Below are 22,150 nucleotides of genomic sequence, written 5' to 3'. Positions count from 1 at the left end.
ATGCCGGGTTATTGTCTTCAAAAGATCTAGCGGTATAAAAAGTGTGCTTGGAAACCGAAATTTGCGGTGTTGAATCCCAGTCAGGCCACGAATATCTTCAGTTTACTTTTATTATAGCCTTCACCCCCCAATGATATGAGAAGTCGCGACATGTGGTTCGCACTCCGCTGTAAAGTAGGTCCCCGTATCATGGCTAGATAACTGGGGTAGATTAGAAATGTACAAGTCGCCGAAGTGGCATCCAAGTGAAAGACCTGAAGGCGACCATTGAGCATTACAAAATTATTTTTATTATCATCCTCCCAAGAAACATTTCGTAACCCAACGGAAACTTCATGGAAACCATACCCCAAAGTTTTATCTGTGTCGCCGTAATGCATTTCATTAAATATTACCTGAAGACCAATGACGTTCTAGGATCCTATAACAAATTACACGCATTGTAAAATGATTTATTATTGTAGAGAAACAGTAGCACTAAAACACTGTAAGAGATAAAGACGTGGCATAATGCAAACGAATACGTGATGGAATAAGTATTCGGAAGCCGTTATTGTAAAGCAAGGTATACTCCATACTAATATCATAAATGCGAAAGTAACTCTGTCTGTGCCCGCATCTCGTGGTCGTGCGGTAGCGTTCTCGCTTCCCACGCCCGGGTTCCCGGGTTCGATTCCCGGCGGGGTCAGGGATTTTCTCTGCCTCGTGATGGCTGGGTGTTGTGTGCTGTCCTTAGGTTAGTTAGGTTTAAGTAGTTCTAAGTTCTAGGGGACTTATGACCACAGCAGTTGAGTCCCATAGTGCTCAGAGCCATTTGAACCATTTTTTTAACTCTGTCTGTTATATTTCCACTGCTAAACCGCTCAATTGATTTCGATGAAATATGAGATGGAGGCAGTTTGAACCCTGGGGAAGAATGTAGGGTACTTTAGAAGAAAAGATCTTTCGCTAAGGGGGAGATGTATGTATTGGTGCATCTTTTTTACATCAGTCAACATATACCATGTTAAGAATTATTAAGTTTGTTCCAAATGTACATGTTGTATAATGTATTGCTAGTTCAGCAGCACAATGCATAGAAGCGCACTCCTGCCCACAACTCTCCACACACACACACCTCTCAGCAGCAACACTGCATAGGACTTTTGGACAGTTGGGTTCTAGCCGCTACAGTCTGGCACCGCGCGACTGCAACGGGCATGGATGTGTGTGATGTCCTTAGGTCTGTTAGGTTTAAGTAGTTCTAAGTCCTAGGGGACTGATGACTTCAGTAGTTAAGTCCCATAGTGTTCAGAGCCATTTTTTGACAGTTGGGTGGAGGACACAGGTTAGGAGCTATGCTTAACTGAACAGACAGACACGTGAGGGCAGCTGACGTTATTGCACTACAACAGCTACTTACTCACCACCACTCACCATAACAAACTGGCAGCAGCTACTGCTGCACATAATGCGCAGTTGGGTGTTGCGGTGAGTGGACACCATGCAGACTCCTCCAAAGCGCTCTTGACTTCGTAGGTTATCGCTATACCATTCATGTAAAATGAAATCTCAAGATTTCTATTTTCGACATTAGGTATGAGATTTTTTTTGTAACAGCCAGGCTAATTTCGTTGCAATTATTGAAATGTTTGTCATTTGTTAGCTGATCAATGTACTTCAGATGAGTTTATTCCGCTACGTATTTAAAGTAATGTGGTTGGTAGGAACGAGAAAATGAGGAACCCTGCGAGTGTGCCAGCGGAGACTGCAAACTGTCCAATATAATTAAACAGGAACAATGAGTATTTAGGACGTATCATGAGAACGAAAAACGTTAGTTCTTGCTGCTGATAACAGAAGGCAAAGTTGAAGGCATACTTGAAACTGGGAGAAAGGACACGTCTGGCATTCGAAATATTGGGCGATGGACGAGTAACGAAATGGCATCTCTCTGCGTGAAAACTGCGGTCTGGGGCTGTTACTTGAGCGGGCAAAACTGACCGTGGCGGCTGGGGCTGGGGAAGAGCCCGTCAGCTAGAGAAACCTGCAAAGCCGAGCCAGCACATTCCAGCAACGATGAGTGAACGGAGGAACTGTGGGAAGAAACTGGGGCTGAGAAATAGAGAGTCCTATGTTGTTAAGATCTATTACTGCGGTGAAGGAGCTGAAGCAATAAGAAATTAAAAAATATTCCCGCTAAAGGAAGATACTGTTTGTATGAATGTTAATCAGTAATAAGCCACAGCTGTTTGTGTGTGAGAAATCGATTGGAAACTTTCCTCATGTCAGCACGTTGTAGGTGTCGCCATCGGTGCCAGCCTTGTGTGAATGCTCTGAGAAGCTAATCATCTACATATCACAGCATCTTCTACCTGTCGGTTAAATTTTGCGTCTGTAGCACGTCATCTTCGTGGTGTAGCAATTTTAATGGCCAGTAGTGTAAAAACGTGCAGCACATGCAAAACGTAATAGTAAGAAGTAAAGTGTTCATGCATCAGTTAGTAAGTACTATAATCGTAAAGAGTTGAGCTATTCATGCATCAATTATATGTTGCATGTGCTGCAAGTTTTTCGTTCCAGATCTAACAAGTAATTTCACGGCAATTAAAAATTCGCGACCACAACTCTTCACGCCTATCTGAGTGCCGTTACGAACCTGAATGTGCTAGGGGAAGTAATTTTATTTATTTTAGCCCTATTAAAATTGTATTACATTAAAAACTCATTTTTGTTCAAATAATTATTTTCTTCTTCTTAGTCTTTTGTGTGTGTGTGAATTTTTGAGTCGCTTTCAAGCATTTTAATGAGATTACAACGGAGACGTGCCGTTTATGTCAAGTTTATTTCAGTTTTTTTTTCGTCTAACTCAGCTAATGCGTTGCTTCCTCCCACGTAAAAACCGTGAAGTTAAAAAGTAGAGAGATTCGGGTTTACACGAAGGCTTACCAGCAATCGTTCTTCCCGTGAACCATTCGCGATTGAACCAGAAAAATGGGGAAATGGCAGTGGTACCGAAGTACGCTTCGCCCCACGCTACACAAGAAAGTAAGTCAATATAGCACTCTTATCCTGTTCCGAGTTATGTTGAAAGTTTTGAGTCTGTAGCTCACAGGGAACTGACAGTGGTATACAAAATACCTTCCGCCACACACCACACAAGAAAGCCAGGTAATATGGCTTTGTCATTCAATTCTGAGCTGAATTTAATATTTTAGTTGTATAGTTCATCATGAAGCTTGTTTAAAATTACCTGCAAAATGTTTACAGAAGAGACAGCGAAGAAAGCGACGCAGTAAACAGAACATTTAAAACTTCCTGGCAGATTAAAACTGTGTGCCCGACCGAGACTCGAACTCGGGACCTTTGCCTTTCGCGGGCAAGTGCTCTACCATCTGAGCTACCGAAGCACGACTCACTCCCGGTACTCACAGCTTTACTTCTGCCAGTATCTCGTCTCCTACCTTCCAAACTTTACAGAAGCTCTCCTGCGAACGTTGCAGAACTAGCACTCCTGAAAGAAAGGATATAGCGGAGACATGGCTTAGCCACAGCCTGGGGGATGTTTCCAGAATGAGATTTTCACTCTGCAGCGGAGTGTGCGCTGATATGAAACTTCCTGGCAGATTAAAACTGTGTGCCCGACCGAGACTCGAACTCGGGACCTTTGCCTTTCGCGGGCAAGTGCTCTACCATCTGAGCTACCGAAGCACGACTCACGCCCGGTACTCACAGCTTTACTTCTGCCAGTATCTCGTCTCCTACCTTCCAAACTTTACAGAAGCTCTCCTGCGAACCTTGCAGAACTAGCACTCCTGAAAGAAAGGATATAGCGGAGACATGGCTTAGCCACAGCCTGGGGGATGTTTCCAGAATGAGATTTTCACTCTGCAGCGGAGTGTGCGCTGATATGAAACTTCCTGGCAGATTAAAACTGTGTGCCCGACCGAGACTCGAACTCGGGACATTTAAAGATCATCTGCACCATCTTGCAAAGAATGCAACAGCCATTTTCAGTTCTGACGTCGAGCAACGTTTCGGTTTGGCACGATCACCTCTGTTATTGTATAACGAGAAATATTTCTGTGAGGTGTCATAGTCGACAAAGTATTTTTCGTTGGATATAACAACTACTTAGCTACACTTTTTATTAATTTCTTGTCCCCTACAAATTTCGAAGTTGCAGCCCTCTTCTCAGACGCACAGTCTAGTTCAGCCTAGCTGCTATGTTGTAGTAAGGAGCACGTATGAGAAAAAAGTGTAGCTGTGGAACTATTATTTCAAAAGAGAAGTATCTCAGCCTGAGACTGTGCATAGTTCTGTAGGCAGGTGCTACTGACACCCAAGTCTATAGCGACAGATGGAGCAATGAGCACGGCCGTCCCTAAATTGTCTCGTTCGACGATATGGTAGTTACCAAGATTGAGGAACATCTCAGATCATATGTGCCTTCTTCTCCAGCATCGTTTCCCACAAAACAGCGAAGAAAGTGATTGCGTTGTACATGGAACACCCCATATTGTAACAGAACCAGACATAACTACTTTAGAATCTCTTCAGAGCCTCTGATAATTTTTACCACTGTGCATATTTATTTCAGCATTGTAAAATAAACTAGTCGAATAGTAAGAACACTTTTAGTGCAACAATACAATTAACGTATATGTCTATAACGGCCATTGTCATTGAAAGTTGGATCTTTTGGTGTTCTTGGTTTTGCTGAACACTGTTGAAGAGCAATTTCGGTTTCACCTATGAAAGGGAATTTTCCCTGATTGTTCTGATGAAGTTAGGTTGCCGGGTGAAATTCTGTTGACTGATACTGGCGGGCAGTCGTAATTGGGCAGACAGCGACAGAGGCAGGCAAACGATGAAAACGTTTATCAGAATAGTGTTGCCGTACTGTAAAGGTGAGTTCCTGGTAGCGATTTGTGTTGCTCACGGACGGTGGTTTCCTTGAGGATGGGAAGGCACGAAGCTGGAATCCTATAGCCGTCTTCTCTACTGACATTACATTCATTCTTAAGTATCTCCAACGATTCTCAGGCTTTGCTTGCTTTCTTTTTACCAATATACACTTTGCATTGGCGCCGTTTCACTTAGCCTCCTTCGGTGAAGCGGAGTGGTTTTAAGGAACAAATGTGGAAGGTGCTGTCAACCTCATCCAGGGTCGAGGTCCCACAGGATCACACCGACACATCAACGCACTCCACAGGAACTGCTGCATGCCCATCGACACTAGACCCTCTGAGACATTCTGTGACGTACAACATGCCCATGCGAGCCCAACCGTCGCCCCCACTACTAGCTGGGCGCAGATGTTTGGGCTCGTAACTTTGGGAGACTTCCAGAACGGGTATCAAGTGTCATCAGAGCCATCTATGGACGACGAATGTTCACAGCGGATGCCAATGGCGCTATTCTGGTACAGATTGCCAACTAGTCGTTTCAGCACTTAGTGGCTTCCCCTACGACACAACCACCACTACCACCACAGTCAGCTTGAGACAGTTTCACATATGTGACAGACGTACCTCACCAAATTCAGTGTAGTAAGAGCTGGTCCCTCGCGGGATGCGGATTCTTTTTCAACTCTCAGTTTGCACCTCTAGCATCACTGACTTCCAACGTGGACACGGAGACTGGAACGCCAGCTCCAACCAATTTCAGCTGCAAGCAGAGGACTGAACGCCACAATACATTGAGGGTAGACAACGAAACTTTTGCTGGCTTAGCCACCTACACCCCTCCTCATACTGGTACTTCGCTCACAATACCGACACGGACACTTTAAGCTCCACGAGGCGATTAGAGGGGGAGGGGGGAAAGATGGTATACCCTGTGAACCCTCCAGCAGGCATCATGAGGCGCCAACAGACCTGGCTGCTGAATCCAAGCCGGACATTAACCCTGGCCACAGGGCAGCTGGAAGGCACTTCAATTTGTATCATGCTAAGGCCTCTACCTCACTTACACTGCCGGCCGTGTGGCCGAGCGGTTCTAGGCGCTACAGTCAGGAACCGCGCGACCTCTACGGTCGCAGGTTCGAATCCTGCCTCGGGCATGGATGTGTGTGATGTCCTTAGGTTAGTTAGGTTTAAGTAGTTATAAGTTCTAGGGGACTGATGACTTCAGAAGTTAAGTCCCATAGTGCTCAGAGCCATTTGAACCATTTTCACTTACACTGTGTACACTGCGTTTGTTTACTAGGTTTCAGCTGGACTATTTTTGGCGCAGTTGCTCTTTTTATTATTGACGGATTTGCCTGGTCCTGGACTGTTGGGATTACTTTTTACGACGATCTGGTGTGGACTGGAATTGTGAGCTATCAACTGATAGTGCATCCATATTTGTGTTGCACTGTAATGGGTGTCATATAAGCAATTATTCCCACTATTATGGAAGCCATTTGAAGTCTGAGTGTTGAGCACCACTTGCTGGTGGGAAGTGCGACTTGTCGTCTAAATACTTATTTGTGTTTGTAGGATTTGTATTCACTTTGTGTCGTACAGTATTCGAGATCTATCGATCAACACATATAGGAACAGAAGACCAAAATCACCCTATACCTCTGGGGCGAAATTCATTTTGAGTGAACGTCATATAAGAAATTTTGGAATCTATGAAGCTCTTTTTTTTAAAATGTGCCATCCTATCAACGGAGCTAACAAGTAATCTTTAGTGCCACATTTTTTAAGGCACGATGTTCACAATGATCCGTGTTTTATTGTGAAAGTCTTTTACTTTTTTCTGACTGAAAATGTGGCCTTTTTGTCAGAGGAGCAAATTGTTTCAAACGTGTGCTATCTGCTCTAATTGTGCCTATGAAAGAGCCATTTTAAATTCATTGTGATTTCGTGATGATATTTCAAACTTTCAAGGATGATGGAGAACGGTAAATTTATCAATTTTAGGTAGGGGGCAAGCAACCGATTCGAAAGTTATAAGCTCATATCAAAAGGTTCAAATGGCTCTGAGCACTGTGGGACTTAACATCTATGGTCATCAGTTCCCTAGTACTTAGAACTACTTAAACCTAACTAACCTAAGGACATCACACAACACCCAGTCATCACGAGGCAGAGAAAATCCCTGACCCCACCGGGAATCGAATCCGGGAACCCGTGTGTGGGAAGCGAGAACGCTACCGCACGACAAGCTCATATCGCTGTGATGCCTCTGACAATGATATGCAGTACCGGTACTATTGATGGTACGATTGTAGGGTTTGCAACTTTCAGAGATGTCACTATGGATATAAAGAAGAAACAAATTTTCCTGTGAATACGGGATTTAAAATGCATACCTCAAGAGCTATAAACACTTGTTCATCTTCATTGCTGTGAAACATACTCCTTCTACTGAGAAAAAACGCTCATATCTCTTTAGGTATGCAGTTTAGAGGGCATGTTTAGTGAATATTTTTCTTGTTTTGGTCTATAATACAACCTCCGAAAGTTGCCTATCCTACGACATTAGCAACAACAGTACCGATACACTTATTCCACTGTCAGATGGATCAGAACGATTTTCGCCTGTAACTTTCGACTCGGTCGTTTCCGGACTAGGTTCCCTTACCTCAAACTGACGCATTTGCCCTTTTCGATCATCCCCGAAAGTTCGTAACATCGTAACATCGTCACGGAATCACCCTTTATAAAGGAGAATATTATGAAGTCTGACGACATTAGTATGGGTTAGTCTTTGTCATCAGTAGCAACTCATAAATATTTTGTTACCGCACATCTGCCATATGGTGACAATAACCGCTTGGCATCATCAGCTGAACTTCCTAAACGATACACTGAAGGCCTAAAGCTATGATGATATGTCAAAAACTAGAGCTTCCAAGCGAATTATTTTTGATAATGCTAATATAAATGTCGAGGAACCGCTTCTCATTCTGTTAGGTTACTTTTAGTTTCTAGAGTTACTGACTGCATAAGCGTAATTGTTTGGAAAATAGTATAAAAACCATATTTTTCAGTCAGAACATAACAGAGGCATCTGATTACCTTCACACTGTGGAAGTCTATGAAGTGACGTCTCGCTGTGGCAAAAATGATATGGGCAAAAGTGGAATGACAGTAAAAGAACGCACTAACTGGAATAAATACCACATGCGATTAAAAAGTAGTGTGATATCTACTGTAGCGGAATATCAGGACAACCGCAGCCAAGACATAAGTTTCAAACAAAGTACGAGTGCTAGCCGAAGAAAGCAATATTTATAGAACGAAAAAAAGTCAGAGAAGAAGTTGAGTTTTCTAAGAACGAGTGTAATTTCAGCAGAGAAGAGGACTTTAGGATTCCAGCTTGTTTCCTGCTATTAGGGACTAACGCTTTGTGAAGAGTGCAACGACCAGGAAGTAATCGCAATATTTTGACATATATTCCATGTCTCGGCCCTCTGCCTGTTTCGCTACCTATTCAATGATGATGGCCCAGCTTTAGTAGCTGGAAGAATTTCACCCAATAAAACCACTTCTTCAGAACAAGCGCAGGAAAACTCGCTTTTATAAGTGAACACGACACTGGTCTTTGACAGCACTCAACTAACAGGGAATATCAGAAGCTCCTGAAAAAAGTCCCATCATGGAGGGGTCTGAACGCCGATTACATAAGGTGAAACTGAAAAGGAAGATGGCACTGTGTTACAACCTAAAAGATTTTACCTTCAGTACTACTGATTTGATTAAGCAAAAGGTATAAGAAAGCACTGGGGCTCAAGTCAGTCGTCGGCTGCGGAAGTCTATGCCGTTCACTTGTCTCCGTAGACCCCTGCTAGGAATGGGTTCGTGTCGCCGGACATTCCAGTCGGCGGTGATACATTGAAGCGCCAAAGAAACCGAGATAGGCATGCGTATTCAAATACAGAGATATGTAAACAGGCAGGATATGGCGCTGCGATCGGAAACGCCTATATAAGACAATAAGTGTCTGGCGCAGTTGTTAGATCGGTTACTGCTGCTACAATTACAGTTTATGAAGATTTAAGTGAGTCTGAATGTGGTGTTATAGTCGGCGCACGAGCGCTGGGACACTTCATCTCCGAACAGCGATGAAGTGGAGATTTTTCCGTACGACAATTTCACGAGTGTACGGCCAATATCAGGAACCCGGTAAAACATCAAATCTCTGACATCGCTGTGGCAAGAAGAAAGATCCTGCGAAAACGGGACCAATGACAACTAAATAGAATAGTTCAACGTGACAGAAATGCAACCCTTCCGCGGATTGCTACAGATTTCAATGCTGGGCCATCAGGAACTGTCAGCGTGCGAAACATTCAACGAAACGCCATTGATATGGGCTTTCGGAGCCGAAGGCCCACTCGTGTACCCTTGACGACTGCGTGACACAAAGCTTCACGCCTTGCCTAGACCTATCAACACCGACATGGAACTGTTGATGACTGCAACCATGTTGCCTGGTCGGACGAGTCTCGTTTCAAATCATATCGAGCGGATGGATGTGTACGAGTATGGAGACAACCTCATGAATCCATGGACGCTGCATCTCAGTAGGGGACTGTTCAAGTTGATGGAGACTCTGTAATGGTATGGGCCGTGTTCAGTTTGTGTGATATGGGACCCCTGATACGCCTAGCTACAGTTCTGCCAGATGTAATGTACGTATGCAACCTGTCTGACACCTGCATCCATTCATGTCCATTGTGCATTCCAATTGACTTGGGCAATTCCAGCAGGACAATGCGACACCCCAAACATCCGAAATTGCCATAGAGTGTCTCCAGGAACACTCTTCTGAATTTAAACACTTCCGCTGTCCACCGAACTCCCCATACATGAACATTATTGAGCATATATGTGATGCCTTGCAGCGAGCTGTTCAGAAGAGATCTCCAACCCCTCGTACTGTTCCGGATTTATGAACAGCCCTGCAGGGTTCATTATGTCAGTTCCTTCCAGCACTACTTTAGACATTAGTCGAGTCCATGCCACGTCGTGTTACGGCACTTCTGGTTGCTCGCGGGAGCCCTACACGATATTATTCAGGTGTACCAGTTTCTTTGGCTCTTCAGTGTACGACTCGCAGTGGACTGTCGATCGTCCCATATATCTCTGGGATGGCGGTTTAAACATGTGGAAACATTATCTCTGTGACGCTTAGATCGATCTTACACAATGCTAACAAATCCGAATTCTTGTGTAACTTCCGGTATGCCATGGTGCACGCGTTGCTCCGATAACCATCCCTCTTTCGAAGTCGGTAAATTCGCTACGTGCTTCCGTGTGTACAACACACGTGTCGCTAACAAGCTGCTCAGATACCGTGCCCACATACGTCTCATACTCCGCATCTGACAGCAACATTCAGTCGTCATACACGGCACGTCTTCAAATGAAACTATCACTCCGTTCAATTCTGGTCACAGTTCATTAGAACGGTAAACGACATGGAAATTTTGCTCCACAGGATAAGGATAAAATATTTTATTTTAGCAACTATAACCGTAATATAGCAGTGTACCTCATTTTGTAGGTGGCGGAAGGTGAAGTGCGTTACTCGGACGTGGAGTTCAGCTATCCAACTCGACCCGACTCCGTGATCCTGAGGGGCCTGGACCTGATTGTGAAGCCCGGTCAGACCGTGGCGTTGGTGGGTCCGTCTGGCTGCGGCAAGTCAACCTGCGTACAACTTCTGGAGAGGTTCTACGACGCCACCTCTGGTACTGTGGTGAGTACTAAACGGTAAATGGTATTTTAAAAGAATCTGGTGACTGCATCATCACTTAGAGATAACGACAGGGAGAGAAGAGCAGAATTATTACATGTTGTCCTAACGTGAAATAAGGAGAGAGAGATTATAAACTTACACCTATGATGAGATCATTACAGATGGAGGGCAGACCTGGACTGGGGTGGCATGGGGATGAAAATTTTTGAGAGTTGTTACCAGCTGCTGGGTTCTAACGAATTGTGGAAAGTTACGGAAAAATTTAAATCAGGATGACAGGACAAGAGTTTAAACAGGTCTTTTCGAATACCAGTACAGTAGTTCAGCCTCGCTCCATAGTTTGTCACAGACGTCATCCGAGACAGAACGTAGAAGTAGAGAAGGGAGCAACGATGGTCTAGTTAATGGTAATACTGAACTTGTTCAGTGAAAATGTCTACACAGTTATTTATGTGAGAGGAAAGCATCTGTTGTGCAACAGAACGGATAAGTAAAAACACATATTACACTGTATAATTTCTAAATTATACCGCAGATACTTGGATGTGATGCAGCAAGTGGGTGATTCTTATTAACATTTGAAAACCTCCAAAGCGATGTAGAAGGCACTGAGAGAAGTAATGTAATGTAAGACACTTGGGGCAACAGATGTCAGCAAATGCCACAAAAGTGGAGGAGAACTGTTGATCATGTGACGTCAACAGATGACATATCTATACCTAGCTGCACGTGTAGCGGTTGAGCCTACCGGTCTGCCATACCTGATTATCGCAACACCAGTCACGTATTCAGGTCGGAATCGTTTGGGACCCAGGCGCGCGACTTTAGTGTGTGGAGCTCTGGATTCGATCTTCCGTCTGGCAGGAAGTATTTTTTTTATTTCGTTAGACAGTTAAGTGTTTAAATTGAGGTAAGATGTATAATTTTACTAACTGGTTTACTGGAAAGTACTGTACAACAAAAAACTACCGTATTGCGTCACAAGTAAATAACTACGAGTATTAGGTGCCGAACTGCGACGTTACCAGTAAATTATCTACATTTTCCTTGCTTAATAATGCCTGCAAACAAAAACAGGAAGGGATAACAGGAAAGAAAAACAAGTTAAGATCGGTTTTTTCTCGGTTACAGCGAGGATAATAATTTTCAAACTCCTACGTTTACAACATGTCATATTTACAACAGGTGCTCGAAATTTGCAACGTTTGCTCGAGTGCATGTATTGCATAACTCAATACTCCCGTCACCTCCAAGCCCAACTGCAGCACGTCTGACGAGGTACGTCATCCTGTGACGTCACATGTTAAACATATCTCTCCAGTTTCCGGATATTTCCCGACGTCTGCAGCCCCATGTGTATCATATTAAATTACTAGTCTCAGCGTCATCTACGTTACTTTGGGAGTTCCTAAACGTAAGAAGTAACACCTCGTTTCTAGATATCGAAATGAAGTTTTCGGCGAATGATAGTACGTTAAGGAGTACGAATTTTTATTAAGTGATAAAGAGCCTTAATTCTCGTATCGATCGAGATATTGAAGGAAATACGATTTTTTAAAAATAGAATTATGTACTTCTTTTTAAAGCTTCAGAAAACGAGTACAGTGATGCAATGCTTGTTAATTTCCAGGTCGAAAATCTTCAAAAAATAATCCGAGAAATAGTCTACAATTTAAAGGCAGGTCCGCTAGAATTGGTTACTGTGTTGTAAAATCGCTGACAGCACGCTACGTTGTTGTATCAAGCCTTTCAATTGTTTTTCTGCACTGCAAAATTGCCAGGAAACGTCCCGTCTACTGGTAGGTCATTTTTGCTTCAACATTTTTGCATGCAGAAATATACATCAATGAGGAGAAGTAAGACGTGGTACTTTCATACGGCGGTCAAACAAATGTTGTAGAAATGACGCGGTAGTACAGACTACAGGGATGTCTAACCTGATCGTCGCTGTCCTTCGCGCCAGGCACTTGCACGAGTTATTAGCTAACTGGTGACGACGGGGAGCTTCAACGTCAGACGACGAGGAAGAAGACTGCAGCTGACAGAGAATATCCGTCCAGAAGCTCTCCTCTCTACGCCTCTTATCCGTCAGCATGGTGGCACAGGAAATGTAGGTTCAGCCAGACGAGTGTCATTCGTACCTTGAATCGACATAAATTCCACCCTTATCATCTGTCACTACGTCAGACAACTGGAGAACGTGGTTTCGAACGTCGTATAGAATTTTGTCGGTTTAGTTCGTAGAGCCTGCGACCTGACTCTACGTTTTCCCATCGCGTGCTCTTTACCGACGTAGTAACTTCTACGAACCTCGGTACTGTAAATTTACGTAACATGCACTGCTGGGCAGCTGAACATCCTCGATGGTAACACCAACAACCATGCAGCGTAAACGTATGGTGCGGCATCATGGGAAATTCCATTGTGGGAACATACTCCATCCCAGGGTGTTAAATGAAATGCTTATGCACAATTTCTTAGGAACATTCTACCTGTTTTTCAAGAAGAGATACCACTGGATAAGCGACTGTATATGTGGTTCCAACACGACGGCTATCCAGATCAAGCTTACAGTGTTGCCACGCAAGTAATGAATGAAAAGTTTACTGACCGTTTGGTAGGATGGATCGCTGGAGTGCAATGGCTGGCCAAGACCCCGTCATTTGTCTCCTCTAGATTCTTTCCTATGGGGAGTCCCATCTACTCCAGACGATATGCGCCGTCAAGTTGCCACAGTTGTTTGTGGACACAACCCTCGGCGGGACTTTGCCATTTAAACCCTCCCTGCTGCTGCTTACTTATCACAGCCGAAACAGAAATGCAGGTCGTTTATTCTTCACGAAGAATAAACGATACTCCTGGATTGACAGTACCTGCCTTGGCCCGCGTAGTTTGCAACCGCCATGGTACAGCGTTGCTCAGTCGCCGCTATAGCTCATCTTCTATTATCGCTGTTAATACGTATCGGTAAACCAGTACCGCACTAGTCTAATTTGAAACCGCTCTATTGAATGGGCATGTAAAATTCCGCATAAAAATCATTTTGTTTGTAACAGGAAACAAACCGATTCTTGCCGTCGACTCTGGGCGTGACATGCAAGATGTGATGAACAGTATTCGTGTGGGATGAGTCCAGCTGCATATTGTAGAGATGAAACTGCAAATATCTGCCGAAACATCAGAGAAATTGCGCTTGGTGACTCTTAAGACGGGCTCCTGATATATGTAAAGTGTTTGTGGTTGAAATTGACAATACCTCCAAAACTATCCACCGCCAATCAATGGTTTTTATGTGTGGTGCTATCCTTGGTCTCCCAGTTGTGTACTATAGATGTGCGATTGCGGTTGTTGCTGTTGTGGACCCATGAATGCTTGAAGTGGTCGCTTCCACATCGAGCTGGCCAGCAGGACATCTTCTGCCTCTTCCGCATCAAGATCTTCTTCCTATAACATAATTCAGTTTCTACGAATTTCTCGAATGTTAACGAAAGTTTTCTAATCTTGTGCAATACTTTCGAATGTTGAAGAACCTTCTCTAATCTTGTAGAATAGAATGCGGAAGCGATATATAGCTTATTGAACCACACACTGATAAAATCTTCTTAGTCGATGAGTTGTGCTACGTAGTAAAGACAGAGGAGCAACTCACCGAAAAAGTGTATCCGCTTGAAGAGAAACTACGCAAATAAAGTATGAGTGTGTGAGCGAGGAGTTTTAGCAACACAGAGTGATGTAGTTCAAGAGAGGAATCAGTGGATATGGAATATGACACCATGAAAAACGAAACATTTAAATACATCGATACAACAGTAAACAAAGACGATGTTGTAAACTTTCGAGCTCAGATTTCCGGTAAAATGAGTGTACAGTTAGACTGTCAATCAGACATAATGATGGACATTCCAGTGTTGCAGAGTGAGTTTAAAGGAATCTTTGGTCTCGGACGGACAACTGTTTGTAGCGTGTTCGTGTGCTGGATACACGCAAAAATTATTCGTCGTAACACACGGAAGTAAAATACCAAATTTAATTTCTTCCAACACACTCTGAATAAGGCGCTACACAAACGAGTTGGTTAGTTACGCATTATTCCCAATCAGCAACCAAATGAGAAAAAAAGGGGAAACGAATGTGGTCCTTCTCAGCTAGTATAGACTACGTATAAAAATCAATAGGAGCACCACTGTGTCAAACTAAACATATTTCTGTTTTTGATTTCAGCCCACTATGAGACTTTTTTGCTATGCACTTCCGGACAGCATTAATTATATTCATCTAGTCTCTGTACTTAACTATTTCATGCGAGCCACTTCATTTTATCGACTAACCACTTTTATATGTAGACACAGCGTTCATCACAATTTCTTTGGCACATTTTTGTACCAAAATAGCATTCCTCCTGTTCTTGTTCTTAAGAAATTATGATAGCATTATTCTCTACAGTAAAATTCCATAATCATGCACTGTTACTTTCTCTTCATAAAGAGACATTGCCTTGCTTTTAAGACACTTTGTGTGCTTCATTACACCTGATGCCTACTGAGGGTTATTTACACTCCTGGAAATGGAAAAAAGAACACATTGACACCGGTGTGTCAGACCCACCATACTTGCTCCGGACACTGCGAGAGGGCTGTACAAGCAATGATCACACGCACGGCACAGCGGACACACCAGGAACCGCGGTGTTGGCCGTCGAATGGCGCTAGCTGCGCAGCATTTGTGCACCGCCGCCGTCAGTGTCAGCCAGTTTGCCGTGGCATACGGAGCTCCATCGCAGTCTTTAACACTGGTAGCATGCCGCGACAGCGTGGACGTGAACCGTATGTGCAGTTGACGGACTTTGAGCGAGGGCGTATAGTGGGCATGCGGGAGGCCGGGTGGACGTACCGCCGAATTGCTCAACACGTGGGGCGTGAGGTCTCCACAGTACATCGATGTTGTCGCCAGTGGTCGGCGGAAGGTGCACGTGCCCGTCGACCTGGGACCGGACCGCAGCGACGCACGGATGCACGCCAAGACCGTAGGATCCTACGCAGTGCCGTAGGGGACCGCACCGCCACTTCCCAGCAAATTAGGGACACTGTTGCTCCTGGGGTAACGGCGAGGACCATTCGCAACCGTCTCCATGAAGCTGGGCTACAGTCCCGCACACCGTTAGGCCGTCTTCTGCTCACGCCCCAACATCGTGCAGCCCGCCTCCAGTGGTGTCGCGACAGGCGTGAATGGAGGGACGAATGGAGACGTGTCGTCTTCAGCGATGAGAGTCGCTTCTGCCTTGGTGCCAATGATGGTCGTATGAGTGTTTGGCGCCGTGCAGGTGAGCGCCACAATCAGGACTGCATACGACCGAGGCACACAGGGCCAACACCCAGCATCATGGTGTGGGGAGCGATCTCCTACACTGGCCGTACACCACTGGTGATCGTCGAGGGGACACTGAATAGTGCACGGTACATCCAAACCGTCATCGAACCCATCGTTCTACCATTCCTAGACCGGAAAGGTAACTTGCTGTTCCAACAGGACAATGCACGTCCGCATGTATCCCGTGCCACCCAACGTGCTCTAGAAGGTGTAAGTCAACTACCCTGGTCAGCAAGATCTCCGGATCTGTCCCCCATTGAGCATGTTTGGGCCTGGATGAAGCATCGTCTCACGCGGTCTGCACGTCCAGCACGAACGCTGGTCCAACTGAGGCGCCAGGTGGAAATGGCATGGCAATCCGTTCCACATGACTACATCCAGCATCTCTACGATCGTCTCCATGGGAGAATAGCAGCCTGCATTGCTGCGAAAGGTGGATATACACTGTACTAGTGCCGACATTGTGCATGCTCTGTTGCCTGTGTCTATGTGCCTGTGGTTCTGTCAGTGTGATCATGTGATGTATCTGACCCCAGGAATGTGTCAATAAAGTTTCCCCTTCCTCGGACAATGAATTCACGGTGTTCTTATTTCAATTTCCAGGAGTGTATTTCTGCTTGGAGAAAGTCTCTGCTTCGTCATCTGGAACTTTAAACAGAATGACTCATATTCTAAAGTCTTAATTTACATCTTTCTTTTCTAGCATTTATTCTGTCGTAAGAGGCCGCAATTTTCATAGTTTTCTGAATTTATCTATTTTTGCTACCGGATGCCCTACTGTTTCCATATTAACCTAACAAATGTAAGTTGTGTGTGCGTTCTGTGTGTGAATCGCCTATACTTTGTCCTGTCTGTTTTGTTTTATGGTTCGTGTGTTGTATTTTTTGAGTTAGAGATTGAGGATCAGCCTACCAGTCGTCTGAACGACTGTGGAAAACGGTCTGAAAATAAACTCAAGCTGGTGACTGCACATGACCAATAGTCTATAACCTGGGTAATGTTTACATCACTGTTACCACCGTTACGTAAGCTAACGTATTCCGCATTATGTGTTCAGCCATATCGGGATATTTTTAACTAACTAAGATGATTTTGTATCTACAGGCTCTCGATGACCGTGATGTGTCCAAAGTCAAAATGTCTTCCCTGCGATCGCGGCTGGGGCTGGTGCAGCAAGAACCTGTCCTCTTCGACAGGACAATCGGCGAGAACATCGCATATGGTGACAACAGCCGCGACGTACCCATGGATGACATCATTGAAATGGCTAAGAAAGCAAACATCCACAATTTTATAAAGACTTTACCTAAGGTATTAAAATGGAAGCCATCAGTACTTAGTTCATTCTAACTTAGGAAAATAATTACGGTCAAAAAGTCGTCCTTTTCTTGTCAGGGCGACATTTCTTAAAATAAGTAAAATTCACAATTACAGGGTTACAACACACTTGCGGGAGACAAAGGAGCTCAACTCAGTGGGGGCCAGAAACAGCGAGTGGCAATTGCAAGGGCCTTACTTCGCAATCCCAGTGTCCTTATACTGGATGAAGCAACGTCGGCACTGGACTCGGATAGTGAAAAGGTAACTGTTCACTGAACGTTAAAAGGCGATGAATAATATATGGCTGGAAATGGTGATCGTAATTCCATTAACAATGTGTATCCTTAACCTTGATACAGAAGCAATATTCCGTTCATTTCAAGCGAAATGCTATAAGGAACGTTTTTGCTTCTAAATTACTTGTTTTTTAGTGTCTGTTTCCTATGACGACGAACTGTTAGAAATTTCACCAGGTGACTCTTCTGTCACACGAGCAGCCTTAGAGTGAGTTCAGAACTAATATAACCCAAATTTTCCACCACTAATGTCGGCGGGCATTAACCGCTATCTCCAATTTCTTTACTAAATTTTTTTCTAGCAGTAGCTAGGAATACAGCATTACACGAAACGTCACTCATTCAGGTAAAACGTGACATACATTTTCAAAGTGTCACACTGTTAAGTTGCTGAAGCGAGACCTTTGTTAACGCAGCAGAAATTTGCAGGCTTTTGTGACTGGTGATCGTTTTATGACTTCAATAGAAACGAGAAGCAATGAAATTCTGATCAGATTTTACTGTGTAGGAAATTTGTGGTAAGTTCCTATGGGACCAAACTGTTGAGGTCATCGGTCCCTAGGCTTACACATTGCTTAATCTAGATTAAATTAACTTACGCTAAGGACAACATAAACACCCATACCCGAGGGAGGACTCGAACCTCCGACGGGGAGAGCATCGCGAACCGTGGCAAGGCGCCTTGGACCACGCGGCTACCCCGCGTGGCTTCTAGTGTATCCTTAAACTCTCATATCCATTTGGTAAGTTCATTTCAGACGAAAATTAGATGAAAGTAATTCCATAGACATGCCTGTCGATATACATTCTGGAGGAAAGGTACTCCAATCAAAACTGTTTTAACATGAATCCCAAACATAAAACTATTTCTTATATATGGTATATTTTATGCTTTTTACAGATTGTTCAAGAGGCACTCAATAAGGCGAAAGAAGGACGAACTTGCGTTACAATCGCGCACAGGTTGTCAACAGTTCAAGATGCAGATGCTATATGTGTCATCAGCAATGGAAAAGTTGCTGAGATGGGAAGTCATGCAGATCTTCTAGCAAAGCGAGGCATCTACTATAAACTTCAGTGTATGCAGTCTACTTAACAACCTTTACAAACATCGTTCATTGATTCCTAAGTGAATCTCTCTCTATGCAGCGCTCAAAATGCTCCAAGTTTCGATGTTTCGGTGTGTCCCAACCTCAGGATCGTTGACGTATAACTACGTTTGTTGGAATATGTCACCTCGTAATATTTGTTCCAGAGTAACTTCCATGTACAGTGTGGATTACAGGATTTTATTGTTATTTTGTCGCCATGTGCATTCTTTGTGTAATAAAATTATATGTGATATTTGTTTGGAATATTTTAATGTTGTTGTGTATTGGTCGGCTCTGTATCAGTTTACTAGCGGCCTGTTACACGTGAAAATTATTGTCACTTGTAAGCGATAGCAGGAAAGCATGATTTCAATACAATACTTGAGTCAGTTGTGAAGCACAATGGTTATAATTTCATACGCAGACAGGTGGGACAAGCAAAAAGTTTTCAGCACAGTAGCGATCATTTTTTATAATCCGTTGATACATGTTTCATAATACTGAAATTCATGTTTGACAATGATAAATGTAATAGATTATTTTGTATAAGGCTCTTTAAAGTAATACTATCGTGCTTCTTTGAAACTGATTGTCTAGGTAATGTAGAGGAGAGAGTAATGTATCTTAGGACACTTCTGCCTCTAGCCAGTTCTATAACAGAAGTTTAATATATTTTCTTATTTTATTTGTAAATAATGGTATTCGCTTTATGTTCCTCGTGATTTTCCTGAAAGTACTTCGAAAAATGCAGAAATATGTCCCAGGTGCAACATGGTCATGTACCTAGGAACAATTACGCTATTGAAAGTTAAAATCTTTTCAGTCTAGAAAATCTTGCCAATTCTATATTTAGTCGTCTATGTGTTACATTATACCTCCACTACAGAACGATAATCCGAAAATGAATCAAATTAAGCAGAAGTATTTGAAGCGGTAGGCAGCTGGTAGGGTGAGTAGTAGTGTTGGGCAGTAAAAGCATATGAAATTTTAACAACAGTTTAATAACATTAAGAGTCAACAAATGAACAAATAATAAAAACTTCATGTGGAAGCCCCTACATAAGACAATTCTAAAACAAGAAAGTAATCTAGAAAGACAGTAATTGTTCTTTAAGCACCACATACAATCAGATGCTGAATAAGAGCTTCCACACCTCACAGCAATATTTAAAAAATGACATAATTCCAAAATTTTAGAAATAACCAAGTCCTTCTGGCAAGTGAATACATACTTCTTTCTCTTTTTTTAGAAACAAAGACGGTATTTATGGCTCATGGCAAAGTATAAGTTTACGGAAGCCGAGGTGACTCAAAATTGTACTTAACATACACAGAATGTCAGACTGGAGGCCCACTGAGGATAAGAAAAATAATTTTAAGTCAGTATTTGCCGACAACGTTCAGTCAGAAGTTAAAGACTGAAAACCACTTCAGGACAGTAACATCAAAAATTTATTTTAGTTCCTGTAACCAAAAGGAACTGCCATCAATGGCCACGTGCAAGTAGGTTTAGGACAAGCACCTTAGAGCAGTAATAAAGGGATAGCAAATACATGCTGTTAATGGGATATTACAACCTGGATATTTAAGTAAAATACGTTCTGGCTCCAAATTAATATATACTATAACATGCCTTTTGCCAATAAGAAAATCAAAATTTTTAAAAGTGAAAAGAATTTATCGATTTTTATATATATACTATTTCAACCATAAAGGGGATCACTAGGTTATGGAGATGAGATATAGGTGGCAAAGAGAGCCACGCATTGCTACTAATGTCCATGATCTTGAATATAATTTTCAAGATCATTTGAGATCAAAGTGATCTTTTTAAATTGGAACCCTAATATTTGGTTCAAGATTTGAAAGAACTGAAATATAAAATGATACATTATTCAAGTTCAAGGCTAGTTCAATGAAGGTCAAATAAGAAAATATGTTTTTAGGTCTAGTAGGTATTACTATAATAGTAGAATAGAGGAGGGCTACAGCAAAATACAATGTTAGACACAAACTGGAAGGGGCATCCCAGGGAATGAGAGGCGAGGGTACTCATTGAGCAACTTGTAAATCAATGATCCACATTGTATTTACGTTTGTTGTATCTTGAAAATGCCACAATAATATTTACACACTCTGATGTATTTATTTTTGCCAATAAACACGTTAAATAAAACTTAAAGTTCAATATCAGTTTGTTTCTTCCAAACCTGACATCACAGACAGGATTATCAATGAAAAAAAAAAACTCAATCTTCGAGCTATCTTTTGTAATTACCTTTAAAACCTGGGATATTGGTGATGATGAATGACCATTATGCCCCTTACAATTTACACCGAACATTGCATTTTGCCATATCCCTCCTCTATGGCGAATTAATCCCTACAGAAATAAAAATATATTTGTTTATTTGACCGTGATTGAACCTCGCCATTACCCTGAATAATGTATCACTTTATACGTAAAAGTTGCCGCTCTTTTCAAGTCTTTAATCCAACGATAGGATTCCTAGTTTAAAACGTCATTTTAACCTCCAAATCACCTCGGAAACTCACGTTCAAGGTCACGGCCATTAGTAGCAATGCGTAACCCTCTTTGCCACCTACAATTTCTATCTCAAGCATTTTGCTGTATCTCATCTCCATCCCAATTTATTTACCATTACGAATTAAAATGGTGCATCCTCTCTCTCTCTCTCTTCTTATGTTTGTGCCTTTTCCCACAGTTTCGCAGGGTCAGCAGGGTTACGATCGGTTTGGCAAGGTTAATGTTAAGAGGTGGCCTGCTGCCCTTCCTGCCGCCACCCCGAACCCACTGGGACAGAATTAGTGTACCCCAGCTGTCTGCGTCTAGTGTAATCCATAGAATAGTGTGAATGTATTCAGAGGTCGTCGAGTTATGTAACTGAGGTTGAACTTGGGGACTAGCCCGGTATTCACCTAGTGGGATGTAGAAAACCGCCTGGAAACCACATCCAGGCTGGCCGGTACACCAGCCCTCGTTATTAATCCACTGGGCGTGTGTGTGTGTGTGTGTGTGTGTGTGTGTGTGTGTGTGTGTGTGTGTGCGTGGATGTGTGTGCGCTTGTGTGCATGCAGATTACCGGTTCATCCCATTCAACGAACAGAAACACTAAATATAAAATCGTTAAACTGACTTATGCCTACTGGGGCAGCAGAGGGAAGCAGAGGAAAGTCCACTGGACCTGACGGGATACCAATTCGATTCTACACAGAGTACGCGAAAGAACTTGCCCCCCTTCTAACAGCCGTGTACCGCAAGTCTCTAGAGGAACGGAGGGTTCCAAATGATTGGAAAAGAGCACAGATAGTCCCAGTCTTCAAGAAGGGTCGTCGAGCAGATGCGCAAAACTATAGACCTATATCTCTGACGTC

At 43.1% G+C, this 22,150-nt stretch overlaps 1 protein-coding gene across 1 annotated transcript in view; it reads left to right on the top strand.

The window, feature by feature from the left end:
• LOC124606255 (ATP-dependent translocase ABCB1-like) overlaps positions 1-20,480 on the top strand; it is a 150,669-nt gene extending 130,189 nt beyond the window's left edge. Inside the window, exons 16-20 of the mRNA XM_047138232.1 lie at positions 10,486-10,680; positions 17,152-17,358; positions 17,482-17,628; positions 18,565-18,740; positions 20,345-20,480. Of these exons, the coding sequence (XP_046994188.1) occupies positions 10,486-10,680; positions 17,152-17,358; positions 17,482-17,628; positions 18,565-18,740; positions 20,345-20,480 (861 nt within the window). The remainder of the gene's footprint in view (positions 1-10,485; positions 10,681-17,151; positions 17,359-17,481; positions 17,629-18,564; positions 18,741-20,344) is intronic.
• Positions 20,481-22,150: the final 1,670 nt, after the last annotated feature.

Source organism: Schistocerca americana, chromosome 3 (genome assembly GCF_021461395.2).
Source record: "Schistocerca americana isolate TAMUIC-IGC-003095 chromosome 3, iqSchAmer2.1, whole genome shotgun sequence".
NCBI classification, from domain to species: domain Eukaryota; kingdom Metazoa; phylum Arthropoda; class Insecta; order Orthoptera; family Acrididae; genus Schistocerca; species Schistocerca americana.
Note: the sequence above shows the minus strand (reverse complement) of the source record. Positions and strands in the feature narration are given on the sequence as shown.